This window comes from Cavia porcellus, unplaced genomic scaffold (assembly GCF_034190915.1).
Source record: "Cavia porcellus strain 051 isolate PalLab524CR breed Dunkin Hartley unplaced genomic scaffold, mCavPor4.1 scaffold_5, whole genome shotgun sequence".
Lineage (NCBI taxonomy): Eukaryota > Metazoa > Chordata > Mammalia > Rodentia > Caviidae > Cavia > Cavia porcellus.
Window position 1 is genome coordinate 83,881,093 of NW_026947488.1, and position 14,564 is coordinate 83,895,656.

The following is a 14,564-nucleotide window of genomic DNA, read 5'->3' on the forward strand; positions in this document are numbered from 1 at the left end:
CAAGTCTTACCTAAACGCAAACCCCATGTATGAGGGCTAATACTAGGAATTAGAAAACTCAGGTCTTTACAACTTAAGCACAGTCACTAAGAAAGGGGGAGGGAGAGTGATGTTAAAACAAAAACAACTGTGAATAAGTTAAGATGAAACAGACTTAAAGCACCCAGCTAAAGATAAAAGAATTAGAGATTAAAACTACTATTCAAGACACAGAATTTTAATTTTAAGGATAACCAGATTAATTTCCAGCTTAAAAAGAATCAAGCACATAATCAATGATACAATAAAACAATATCTAGAGTGACTCCAATATAACAGACGGTGTACAGATATATTTTGAAATATATTAAACAGGAAAATGTACTTCATTCTCCAGATAAGAAACCATCATTAGAGATTTGATTGAAATGACTGAGGTATTAGAATTAACAGACAAGAATTTTAAAGCAATTACTATAATTTTGCTCAATGATATAAAGCAAAATACGCTTGGAATGAATAAAAAGGTAGGAATCTCAGGAAACAAAGTAAAATTACATATGTGTAAAATATGTGTAATTTGTTGTAGATATGTATACCAAATAGAATTCTAGATCTGAAAGAATATTTGAAAAAAAATTCACCAGTTGAGTTTAACGGTAGAATGGAAATACTAGAACACTCAGTAAACTTAAATAAAAATTAATCTAAAAATGAGAAAAAAATTTGGAAAAAGAACTTTTGGGATTCATGCAAAATATCCTAATCTGTAATATTAGGTATATATACCTAGTTTAATTAGGTAAATTACCAGATTATAGAGTTTAAAAGCTCTAAGTGAAATCTAAGAAATATAAATATAAGGAAAACCATGCCTATGTCCATCATAGACTTCTAATAGCAAGTGATAGAGAAATCTGGAAAACAGGATATATGAAAAAAACACATTAAATTCCTTTTACTTCTCACCAGAAACAACAGAGGCCAGCAGAAGGAGAAGTAGCCTTCAAATGTGGAAGAAAAAATCCTGTTAACTTTTATTTAGTTTGTGAAGATACCTTTTAAGAATAAGTAGTAAATTGAAATACTTTCAGATAAAAGAAAACCAAGAGAATTTATTGGAATCATGCCTATAAAACAGGAAATATTAAAGTTCTACTAAATGGCAATTTGGATATTAAAGATTTTTTAAAATATTAAAATATGGATAAGTGATATATCTTCAGAGATACCAGAGGATATCATAGCCATTTAAAAATGAGACATACAAAATACTAAAATTTTGATTTTAACATTTAGAAAACAAAGCTGAATTTAAAAGCAAGAATATTCAGAATCAAAGAGTGGATTAAATTGGGAAACTAGGCCAGGACATTTCTTCCAACAAATAGCATAAAGTCACAGAGTGTAAGGTTTGCTTTTTAAAAACATGACAAGGCACTGATAAATAGTAACAAGAAAGCCCAAATAATTTCAAAAATTATTTCTAGAATGAATAAAAATCTGAAATACCAATGAAAGTCTAAAATCTTTGGGACCAAATTAAAAGTGGCAACTCAACTGTTGTCAAGATAATTTTTTAAATATATGGATCAACCCATGATAATATCTCAATACAATACAAATATATAAACAAAAGGATCCCAAAGCTTCGAAAGAATATGCATTTTACAAAGAATTAGGCTGATCATGGTAGTGCATGCCTGTAATCCCAGCATTCAAGAGGCTCAAGCAGGAGGATCACTGAGTTAGGGGCTACCCTGGGCCACATAGTTTGTTCAAAGGCAGCCTGAACTACATAGTGAGACCCTATCTTAAACAAAACAAAACTTTGGAACCAAACTCTCATCAGCTTTCTTTCCATCAACACTAGTTGCTGAAAGACAGATCTTCAAATTACTAAGAGGAGTTCATATCAACTGCTGTACCCAGTGGCCACTGTATAAATTTGAGTGAAAAAGTAGCATGCTAGGGACTGGGGATTTAGCTCAGCGGCATAGGTACCTGCCTTGCAAGCAGGCGGTCGTGAGTTCGATCCCCGGTACTGATAAAAAGAAAAAAGAGGGAAAAAAAAGTAGCATGATAGAGTTGATTGTGCTCAGATTACTTGATCTTAGAATACAGGAAGGAAATAAAATACAAGAAGCAGTGACAGTTGAAAAGCAAACCAAACAACTTTCTTGCTCTTACCTCCCCTATTTTTTCAGTGGAATTACTATTTTCCCTTTCCCTGCCTTAAAGATAGCACAGGAGAAATTAAAAAAACAAAGCCAAGCAAAACAAAACCAACTAGCATCTAGCTCATCTCTGAAGTTATGAACCTGAATGACCTGGACAATAATAGTATGCCTTTGATAGAAACAGATGTGAAGAGAAAAAGCTAAGGCTAAGGGAAAAGGTTGGTTGGAAATGTAAGGTGTACAGAGTTGTTTGGCTATAAATGAGCAACTTTAAATATTACTTTATCATTTGTCATTTATACTGAGGGTGCTTTAGAAAGTATCCCAACTTTCTGGCCAACAAGATACTGAAAATTGGCCTCAAACCTCCAAAGACCAGTGCTTTATGCCCACTTCGTAGCACGCTACTTTTTATAGGGGAAGGAATGACAGTCAGGTTTCAGAAGTTGGAAAGTTCTAGGAATCCTTGTAGTTTTAATGTACTGGAGAAGAACTTTTATACAGAAGTAAATGAGCTACAAGGAAGTAAAAATATGAATGTGACCATTTGAAGATTTTTCAGCTACTAAAGCAAAGGATAATCGCTTGAAAAAGGTATCAGGTTTTGAAATCAAGGAATGAATGTTTATTAGGAGCCTTTTCTAGAGTAAAACAAAAAGAAAAAAGAAAAAAGAGGAAAAAAACAGTTTTCATTGGCAGGGATTTAATATGCTCCCCTTATTTACTTTTTCAAAACTTTGTAATCATTGATTAGCTTAGAAAAGATTTCAAAAGTCCCCTTGAATAGTGTGCATTATAGTGACCAGCTATCCATCATGGTGACCAGCTGATTCTAAGAGAAGAAGAAATAGGAACTGGAAGGAACTATTATTAACTGGGCAACTAAGAAACTGAAGGGGGGGTATTTTCCTTTTTGAACTTGTCCTAATTCAGTCTTCTGTTCTTTAATTTATTACTTCCTTAATCATCATCCATAGACATCTGATTCAGCATACTAATGCCAGGTTAATTGTCAGCTACATTTTACAGCATTTCATTCTTCTGGGACTATTTTATGCAGACTAGGCCAGAACAGTTGGATGATTTTTCTGGAAATAGCTTTATTTGATGTTATTTTAGGATCATTTCTAGGATAGGCAGAAAAATGGTTCCCCTAAAGATACCCATATCCTAATTCCTGGAAATTATGAATGTTATTGCATAGGCAAGGAAGAATTATAGCTACAGACATAATTAAGGTTGTTTATTGGTTAATCTTAAAATATCTTTCTTAATTTGGGTATAATTTAGAGCTTACTTTAATCACAAGATCCTTTAAATGTGGAAGAAGCCAGATAATGTCAGAGAGAGACGTAAAGATGCTGTGCTGCTGGCTTTGAAGACAGAGAAAAAGGACCACAAATAAAGAACCCAGTCTTGAGGAGCTAGAAAAACAGTCTCCCCTACAGCCTTCTGAAATACAACTACCAACTGATGGGTTCTGCCTTTGTGAAACTGTCAGGCTCAGCATGGCACCTGCCCAGCGTGGCACTGGACCCTAGACCAACAGCATGTTCCTCCAATATTGATTTCAGTGTTCCTCTTCCAAGCCTGAATTAGCTTCCTGCTTTCTGTATGTGCCAGCATCTCCCCTATCAGCTATCAATACATCATTCTTCCCATCTCTTGAAATTCCACCCCCTGTCGAACCTAATAAAAGCACTCTGGCTTCTTTCTCTGCCTTAGAGGGGTCGTGCACTCTTCTGTAGCCTTCTCAGGCCACAATAACTGCCTTTCTCCTCTTTATGTCTTTGTTTCTTCACTGAGCCAAAAAAGCTAATGCCAGCACCATTGATTTTAGCCCATTGAAGCCCATTTTGGACTTTAAACTTCCATGAGATTATAAATGTATGTTTTAAATCAGTGAATTAGTGATAATTTATCACAGCAGTAGCAGGAAGAATGAAGTTCCTGATACAGAAGAATTTACAGTGTAACAGAAATGACACTTTTGCATATTTTAAAATTAAGATTGTAAAACTTAGATATTGTTCTTATTAGAAACAACCAGTAAGTCCTGGCCATGTTAAAAAGGGAAAAGAATGTGTCATGCATGAACACCAAAGAGTGGGTGCCATTGGAAGTCATTCTAGTAGTGTCTACTGCACATAGAAATCAGTGAGTTTATCAATATACCACTGTAAAATTATTGATACATTATGTCAACTTGAGAAATTTGAAAGTGAAGTGACTTGGCCAATGGCCCAGGGTCATCACTTTGTAAATAACTTCATCCTGTTGAAGAGGAGGGCATAGAGATGATGTGAGTATTATACTCACTTGGGGAGATGAGGTCATTTGCTCACAATATTAAGGAGGAAAAGAGGCTTGTTCTCCTGCCTTTTTGCTCTTGTTGCCTTTGCTGTCTTCCATGGCCATAAGCTGTTGCCTCACTGCCATACCACCCTGCTTTGGAGCCAGCTGATTATCAACTGAAACTTCCACAAACTGTGAGCTAAGTAAACTTTTCCTTCATTAGTGTTAGGTGTTAGGTATTTTGTCACAGCAATGAGAGGAAAATAAGACAACTAGAAAAATCGTTTATAATTAAACTGAATTCAACTGAATTAAATTCAGTAATTTCAGAACATTTGCAATGTAACAGAAATAAATCTCCCATTTGGAATGAAAAAATGAAAATGGAAACCTTTTAACTTTCAAACAAGAAATTCAAAACATATATTAAAATAATCACATTGAAGCTAAGTGTGGTGGTACATACCTGTAATCCTGGCCTCTGGGAGGTTGAAGCAAGAGGATCCCAAATTCAAGCCCAGCCTGGACAGCATAGCAACTTAGTGAGATACTCTCTCAGAAAACATCTTTGAAGGATGAGAGTGTAGTTCGATGGATGGTAGAGTCCACCTGGTTTCAATCCTCATTACCAAATAAAACTTATACAATTAATAAAAAAGACAATTTTTTAAAAACAAGGTATATTTGAGCAGACATTTCCTCAAAGGAGATATAGATTATTTTACAAAATAACATCATAAAGTATTATTAATCTCAAATAGTTAAGTACCAAGATTCATAAACAACTGGAAGCCTCAGTTCTCTTTTTATGCAGTTAGCACACACTTAACCATACAACCCCACCTAGGAGTTTACTTAAGATAAGTGCAACTATGTACAGTATACACAAAAAGTGGTATGACTATTGACAGCGGCTTTATTTAGAATGGTCCAAAATATAGAAGTAGTTTTATTATATTATGATAGACTCATATACACTTAATGAATTTAGGAACAAACTGAACTACTGATAAATGGAATATCATAGATGACTCATAAAAGCCTGCTAAGTGAAAAAAAATTAGACACAAAAGACAACGTGTGGCAGGATTCCATTATGTGAAATTCTGGACAAAAACTACAGTGACAGTTTATTAGGGGTAACTGGGATTATGGTAGGTAATTACCAAAAAGACACAAAAGAGAACTGCTGTGGTGATATAAATGTTTCACATCTTAACTATGGTAGTTTTATTTGTTACACAGTTTTCAAAATTCATCAGTATAAAATGGATAAATGCTACTATATATATGTTATATCCAAACACTGAATTAAAAACACTCTGCATACCCAAACACAAATCAAATCAAGCAGTTTCCTCCAGGTTAATATATTACTAAAACTGAGCTCTGTTGGAATAGGAATAATTATAGAATTCAAAGGAAAATTGTTACTGACTGAGAGGACTGATAACAAAAATTTCAGAGCTCTTCCTGATAACATCAGAGTATTGGAATTGAATTAGAAGCAGGAAGGACGATTGAAGGAGAATGTAGCAGAAGTGAAGTCTGAAAAGAGGACGGATTTCTGAGAGGCTCATTTGGATAGCAGTGGAGCATTAGACTGCATTAATAAAGTAGACTCCAACTGTAGTGTACCTTTGTTCTAGGATGAGATAAAAGGAGTTGACTACTGAGTTAATGGCTTCCAACTGGAAAGGGTGGAAAATCGGTGTAATAAGGTATTCAAAGTTTTAGATTCTTGAGTGGAACTTGTAATGAAAAAGTTAATGTCATATTTAAAGCATTGATATTTATAAAGAACATAGGATAGGGCTTAGAACATGATCATTGCTCTGTGTATTTTTAAAATATATTTTTTCTTTTAAAAATATACAGTACATCTTTTCCATAAGAGCTGTTTACTGATAGAATAATAGGGAATGGCATCCACATATAAGGAAGAAAAGGCAAGGTTGGCTTCTGATTTAATCTTGACAAGAAAAATATTTAGTATTACCTTTATATTTTAAACTGTGGAAACTTCATCTCAGGAAGAGGAGCTTGAATTCAAATCATTTCTAGTCCCACAAGTGCAGAAGGGTAAGTTTCCTGGAAAAGAGATGAGGGCCTATCAAGTCACATCCAGACCTAGTAAATTCAGTCAGGATGTTGAGTGGGAATGAGCAGGAATCTGCATTGCTGACTAATTTGCTAGAGCTGGTAATCTCAAAAAAATTTCTTGAGAAACATTGTTTTAAGACTCAGCAGACTTTCTGTTGTGTGATGATTTCTAGTTAATAAGAGTTCTTAGAAACAAAAGTTAGCCCTATGTGTTATCTTCACCTTTGTGCAGTAAAATATGTATTGTGTCTTTGTAGTATTCATAACATGGTGATGGTTTTCAGCGCTCACACTTTATAACTGGGAATTAGTCCTTGTTAGAATCTGCGTTGCTGATGGCCCAAAGTGGCCTTTACTTGGTAGCGGTATTTTTCTGATTTTTTTTCTTCCTCTCTTCTGTCCTTCCTTCATTTATTGTTTTTTCTTTCCTTTTTTGCCATTTTCCTCAGTTTAAGTTACCTGACATGTCTTATTTTTTATTGTTATACTATGTGGAATACATATGTATTTTTAGTATAGTAAGTGAATTTTAGTGGTTAACAAATAGAACATTTTTTCATAAATTGGATCTATAAGCAGTGGGTCTTTTTTATGTGATAATTCAGTCTTTCTAAATTATTTTTTAGTCTCCTTAACAAGTATATTAGCTTGAAATAATTATTTGCAGTATTTAAACTTACTTAATATGCCTATTTGTCACTTAAATTATAACAATCTTAGGTCCTTCTGTGTATTTTCAACAGTGATTCTTTTCGTGCACATCGAGATAGTATGCGACAGATGATGAGAAGTTTTTCTGAACCTTTTGGAAGAGATATGCTCAGAATCTCTGATGGTAGACGAAGAGCTCGTAATCATACAAGACATGATGATGGTGAAGATTTTTTGACTGTAAGTTTTTTATTTTAATGACATTTGCTGAGAAAGTCCTATGGGAGTTTGAGCAAGATATTACAGAAGTGAATAGTGATGATGATAACATATGACTAATACTTGTATTATAGAAATATCTATTACTAGTAAACAAGACCTGTTGAAAAGCAGAATCCTGGAATAATGAATTGTTATCCATAAAATTCCACTGGCCTATTAATATTAAAACTTTTAGGACTATAGGATTGTGTATTATAACCAAAATTTAAAATAATATTTTTATATTTTTTCACCTTATAACTTTCTCTCATATCTTAAATTAGAGCACACAAAGAAATTTCTTTCCTGATCCCACATACTATTTTGTAAGTAGCAAGAAAAGGAAGGCTGAAGGGAGGGGAGAGGAAAGGAAAAAAAAATAAGAATTAAGATATATTACGTAGAGGTACAAATTCCCTGTGATAAATGTGATCATTATGTAGGGCACTATGTACTAATAAAAATATTTTTAAACAGTCTTGAAATCTAAAGTATAATGCTTTGTTGCACTAGGAAACACTGATCATCTGCATAGATACCTTGAACCTTCAAAACTTAATCTTCATTCATGGACCAGAAGCCTTGCACAACTGCAGCATACTCTTTTAAGTCTTATCTGAGAGCAAATCTGGAAGATTATAAGCATATTCAACTAAAAAAAGGATGTCTATATATCTTAAAATTTTTCATTTTTTTTTCTTAATCTTTTTTTTGTATGTTTCTGTTGCCTTTTCAGCCTCAGGAATGGCAGTTCTATAGTAACAAATCCACAGGAGTTCTATAAAGATGAGTATCTGCAGTTGAAATGTAGATACTGGAATTCAGTAAATGTTGAATCAACCAAGTAGAAACTTCAGAATCTTCTAGAAAGTATTTTCATATTTTCTTTTTGTAGTAAACATAACAAAAGTAAAATATCTTAGAACCTAAGATGTTTGATAAATGCAGTTTTCAACTTAAAATGAATCTTCGTATCTTTTTCATATATATTATTGACAAGCAGTATATTTACATTCAAATTAGCTTTTTAAAATTAGTGTAGTATCATCATATATACTTTCAGTACTAATCAGTTTTCTCAACAGTTTAAAGTTCATATCTGAGGAGTATTGTCAAATAGAGTAGAAAATGAATTGTGGGCAGTAAAATCTGAGACTGAAAATATTCTGGGTATCTGCTCTAACCATAGCAAGGAAACAGTAGGGTTATATATAGTTTTTATATTTATGCATATAAATGGACTACTTAGAGCTTTTACGGAACAAACAAAAAGTGACAGTTTTATTCCCTGCTTCTAAGTATAGAAATGAAACCTGTTTATAATTCAGCTGAAAATTTCTTACCAAAGGTACCTGAGTACATTAGGTATAATTATGCTGGTCATGCACTGGAAGCAGAAATAAATGTTTCTTTCCCAGATACTTCTACTTAAAGCACTAAATGTTCAATAAGAGGTAGAATAAGAGATATATAGCCAAATAGAGAAATCACTGTGAAACTTTGGTATGTAAAGTTCGTAATTTAGAACTCTGTATTTTCCATATGTCATACTTGCCTTGCCAAAATGTCTTTAAATCAAGAAGAAACCACAAAGAAGAAATTTATGATTGCATAAATGTGATTGTTGGTTAAGAAAAGTCAAATAGGAAAATGATTACAAAAGATGGCAAGACCAATATTTGAATGAAAATGATTGCTTCCTTGTTCACATACTTGGGCTGTAATAACAAAATACCTAAGATTGGGGAATTTATAAACAAGAGAAATCTGCCTCAGAGTTCTGCAGGCTGCAAATTGTAAGATCAAGGCACTCGCAGATTGTCTGTCTAGTGAGGGTTTGCTCTCTGATTCATAAGTGGCATCTTCTTGCTGTGTCCTCACATGGTAGAAGTGGCAAACACACTCCTTCAGGCCTCTTTGGTAAATGGTTTATCCCATTCATGAAGTTTTAACCTGGAACATGTCTCACGCTGACTCATCATAGGAAGTTGGGTTTTTTTGTTTGATGAACCATCATTCTTTAATAATTTGGAAAAGGTGACAAGGATATTAGCAAGTCATTGATGCTTAAGCCTCATTTTATAACCATGTCAACCAAGCAGGGGTTGAAAATTAACAGTAGAATATTGGTAAAGGGCTCCAAAAAGTAGAAGTCAGGCAAAATGAGGCAGCATTTGGTTTAATCCTTTTATCTTTAATACTAATTTTGATTTGTGTTGAGGGATTTACCTGAGTAGGACATGTGGAGTTAAGAGCATATGGGCTCTTCCTTATTTTGTTAATAAGAAATCCAAACCAGGCATGGTGGTGCATACCCATAATCCCAGCACTGAAGAGGGTGAGGGAGGAGAATTACGAGTTCAAGGCCATCCTGGGCTACATAGTGGGACCCTGTCTAAAATAAAAATAGAAATAAGAAGAAATCCAGTTTTCTCCTACTTAATTCTAACAGTGTCCAAAGAATACAATAAATAAAGATATCTATAATTCTGTGTAACCATTTATGAATTGGTCTTTGAGAAGTATTAAATTTTTATCCAATATGTCTACCACTCTTTTTTTTTTGGTACCAGAGATTGAACTCAGAACCTGCCACTTGCCAGGCAGGTGCTTAGGCACTTATGCCACTGAACTATATCCCCAGTCCCTGTCTATCAATATTTGAGAGTTTTATTAATGTCGATAAAATTTTTATCTTTAATTGGTTAAAGATTAATAGATCTTTAAAAAAATCCTTTCCCCTCCTTGAGCAAAAGAAAGATGATTTATTCTTAATTATTATACTTTATATTTTAATTAATTTTACTGTAAATTTGCATTTACTTTGAAAAATGTTGGTGTTACTCCTTAGCAAATACTGTTTCCTTTAAGTTTCCTACTAAAGTAGTCATATTTTCAAGTAGTATATGGTTTTCCTATTTGCTGTAAAATGAATAAAAGTAGATACAGTGATTTTAAAAATATACATTGAGGTCTTTTGATTAAATGGGTCTGTAATGTTAGTGGCTGTGAGACAAGTAATTATATAGTGTGTTTTTAAAATATTTTTGGGGGACTATTAGATCATAAATATAACCAAAATTAATTGGTTATCTTTCTAGGCAACGAACTTTTCTCTTGTGCCTTTTGGAAGCTTTGAGGGCATGGTTCGTATCATAAGACACAAATCATTTTAGCAATATTTTCTGACATTTATTGTTCATTAACTCAAGCAGACTGAAGTGGCATGCAGCTTATTAACTTTGGCTTTTTATTATTTGTATTAAAAACCTCTCTTTTATGTTTTAAACTTAGTGGTTAGGCTTGTTTTAAGTCATAAAATATTAAAAAAATCAATCGTTAAAAATAAAAAAAATAGATTCTGATAGATACACTTTGGGTTTGCAAAGATAATCCCCAGAGGTGTGTTTGAAAGTTGAGGACTTCCACATGCCTTTGACAGCTCTCAGAGAGGTGAGAAAGCACATTTGGAAAAGTTCCAATTAGCAGCTTTCTTTAGGGTTTTGTTGCCAGTGTGTTCATGCTGTGTTTTTTCATGGTTCATACACAAATTTAGCTGCTTTGCAGCACTGTTTCTTCCATCAGTGTTTCTCTGGGCTTTGGTTCTGTAGTTATGTTACAGATTTCCAGTCCACACAAAATAATCAAAAAAGAGTGGAGAATAGCATGGTTTTGGAACACTTTTGTCTACACTCTCATGAAAAGTTTCTTTTTTATCTTTCATGCTGGATTTGAACTCTTTGTCACTCTGAAGTTTGATTTATAATATTTGTCCTCCTGATTGGGTGGGTAGTTATCAGTAAAATGATCAGGAAATTCACTGTGCTATGGGAGCACACAGAACCTTTTGAGGTGTGGGATGGGAGGTGTAGTCTATCAGAAAAGACTTCACAAATCTTAAAAATTAGTAGGAGTTAGCTAGGAAAAGCCAGATGAAGAAAGAACAAGTGTATACAACGCAAGAAAATAGCATGTACAAACCACTCAGAGCCTAGGGAACTAAAAGATGTTTAGGATCACTTGACCCCAGTTAATATAGATGAAGGTGAAGAGGTAAACAGAGACTTCTTCAAGCCATAGTAAAGAGCATGTACATTATTTTAAGAGCAGGAGAAGCAGGTGATGGACTCTGCCATTAATGTGGTAATAAATTTATATCTCTTTTGTTAAAGATCATTATGTCTGAAGGAAGAGAAAGAAGGAACTACAATCGAAGCAAGGAGTTTAAGAGGCTGTTGGAAGCATTTTGTATAAAGTATTAGTAATAGCTTGTATTTGGTAATGGCCATGGTTATAGAGGGAAAATATATCTCATTTGAAAGATGAAGTGGTGAGTGATGAGAATTTGATAATTCATTAGGTTGAAGGAGCAATAGGAAGGAAAAAGGGAAATATGTAATGCCTGTATTTCTGCAGGAGAGATGAGATAGATGATAATGCTACTGAGATAAAGAACAGAGCAGTGAATCCATGGAGACACAAAAGTGCAGTTGTCAAAACAGTCATTTCAATTTGGTGTGTTCTACTTTTGAGGCATCTGTGGATTGTCTAGGTAAACAGCTGGGTATGTGGATGAGTCGAGTTAGAGATTTTTTTCTTTGCTGTGCATCTGTGTGACTGTTAAGGACTTTACTACTGAGCTACATCCCCAACCCAAAGTTAGAGATTAATTCTTTCACCAAACATTTACTAAGCCATTTTATGTGCTATGAATTATTTTTTAAGTAGAGGATATAGTTATATAAGACAGAAAAGGTAGCTGTGCCCTCAAACTTTTATACAGTAAGAAAACATAATAAAATAATTTCAGACAGAAATAAGTAGGAAGTGAAGCAAGGGGTAGACAAATGACAGGAGAGGCCTTTCAATAGGAGTGATAAGAAAGAGTAATGATGCTAAAAATCAGAAAACAGCATTCAAGGCAGAGAGGAACACGTAACAATATTTGTGAAGGCCTTACAGGCCCTCTAAAATCTCAGCTCCAAACCAAGGGATAAGTACAGAAAGTCTTTTTGATGGTAATATAACAGTGAACTGAGAATAGTGTTCCAGTACCTAATCATTCCTCTTCCTTTTCTTCTTTGTTGTACCAATCCTCCTTTTCTTACAAATTATATCTCTTGGGCAGGTCCTGATTCTTGATTTAGTATTTAAAAAACCCAGAATGTTTATGTAATTGTGATAAATCTCTGAAATTAGATGAATTCTACTTCAGTACTTTGCGTACTCTGAGATGTATCAGTGTCTTCTCAAATCTATGTGCCTTTGTTGTTCCCTAATGTATTAAATGAAGATTCTAAAGAGAAATTTGTTTTTCTCATTTTATTAGCAGAAAAACATAGTAAAAGGCAGAGCTAGGACTTTGGTAATTCTTTATCGAGGTCAAGCTTGATTCACCAGCTAAAGAATCTCTAAGGAGACCGAACTAGCAGCATGAAACCACAAGATTCAGAAGGCTCCTGCTGGAGGAAGCAGGAAAGGAGTTTTTCTAACACAAGATTCAGAAGGCTCCTGCTTGAGGAAGCAGAGGAGGAGTTTTTCTAACCAAGCAACCCTCATGGTTTTGTAATAGTAGATGATGCATCAAGAGATATACTAGCACGTAGCCTAACCTTTATTTTTTGGTGAGTGTTGCAGTGAAAAGAATCTAAAATCAATAGCAAATTTTTCTAGAGCAAGATGTTTCAACTTTAGCACTACTAACATTTTGGGCCAGATAATTTTTTTGTGCCTTGTGGGATATTTAGTAGCACTCAGGACTCCATTCATTAGATGGCAATCACACAACTCTCTCAGCTGTTAACCCCCACCCCAAAATAAATAGAGTTATTTACAAAGGTCCCCAGCCATCAAAATCAGTCTTGTTTGAGAAACCAGAGGAATTCTTAACTGTTCTTCTGAGAGGGCATACCTCATGGTTCAAGGGTGTAGCCTACTGATCCTTCAGTAGGCGCACATTGAAGGCTTATTGATACAGTGGATTGACCTCTTCCACTTGGACCCTAAATGATGAAACAAGGGCTGGCTACTTGAGAGGCAGCTTCTGTCAACCATGTGATGATGGTGGGAGGTACCCAAGTTTTACTTATTTGCATGATGGGATATTGAGAGGGAAGAAGGAAGAATTTAAAAGCTGTCTTCTACTAGCACTGTTTCAGTCTCAAGCTATGCCACTCAGTAGTTAATATCAACTAAATTGTTTTAAGAATGCTGAAAAAATGATATGTATGTTCATATTTACATGCATGTATAAATGTGATATAATTTATAGCTTTATAGTTTCCTAAATTCCCTAATCATTTACATTTGGCTGTTTGGGATGTTGCATATGTGTGGTTCAATTTTTTGTTTAACAAATCGTTCTTATTGGATAGATCTTCAGTTATTTCTGCCTAGTTGGTTGGTGCATGAGGTCCCACTAAATGAATTGGGAAAAATTTGTTTCAGCTGTTTTGGGAAGATTAATCTACTCTTTTGTGTTGTATTTGTAGCTAATACCATTACTTCCTAATATTCTGTAGCATACAGATGTCAGCCCTTTTCAGGCAATGGACCGGATGATGTTAAATATGCGAAACAGTATGCAGGAATTACAAAGAAACTTTGTAAGTACTAAAAATAAGGTGATAAGAATATTGTTTCCATTATTGGTGCCCTATGTTATAGTGACTTTTTAAAAAAACTATAATCTATAATGATTAAAAGGTAAATCTTACATGATTAACCCCTATATAGCAATTGTACACTTCATACATGAAACAAACGTTTCATGAAAAAATGAAATACTACAGTGTGTGCTGATAGTTTGTTTTAATCTATGTTTTAAACTTCTGGTCATATCCCAATAAATTTATTTCACAATTTACAATTTTGAAAAATAACATTGAGTAATATTCACAGTTTTAAAAATCCAGCCTTAAAAATATACATTCTGTTGAGTTGCTCTTGTAAATGAACATTTTATATGAGTTTTTATTATTTATAACCTATCTACTTAAAAAGATTTGTGACATATAAGACATTACAATTTACAGAAACTCTGAAAACAGAATAAGGAGTTCTGTTTAGGTACTAGATTAGATTCATAGACTCCAA

General features: G+C 33.9%; 1 protein-coding gene across 3 annotated transcripts in view; it reads left to right on the plus strand.

The window, feature by feature from the left end:
* Positions 1-14,564, plus strand: part of Mlf1 (myeloid leukemia factor 1) — a 43,898-nt gene that overhangs the window by 13,498 nt on the left and 15,836 nt on the right. For 2 of the 3 annotated variants that reach the window (XM_063249252.1, XM_023560168.2), the window contains exons 2-3: positions 7,301-7,448; positions 13,991-14,074. In XM_063249252.1, the coding sequence (XP_063105322.1) occupies positions 7,301-7,448; positions 13,991-14,074 (232 nt within the window). Of the gene's footprint in view, positions 1-7,300; positions 7,449-10,570; positions 10,616-13,990; positions 14,075-14,564 lie in introns of all 3 variants that reach the window. The other variant, XM_003476581.5, reaches the window with a different exon arrangement.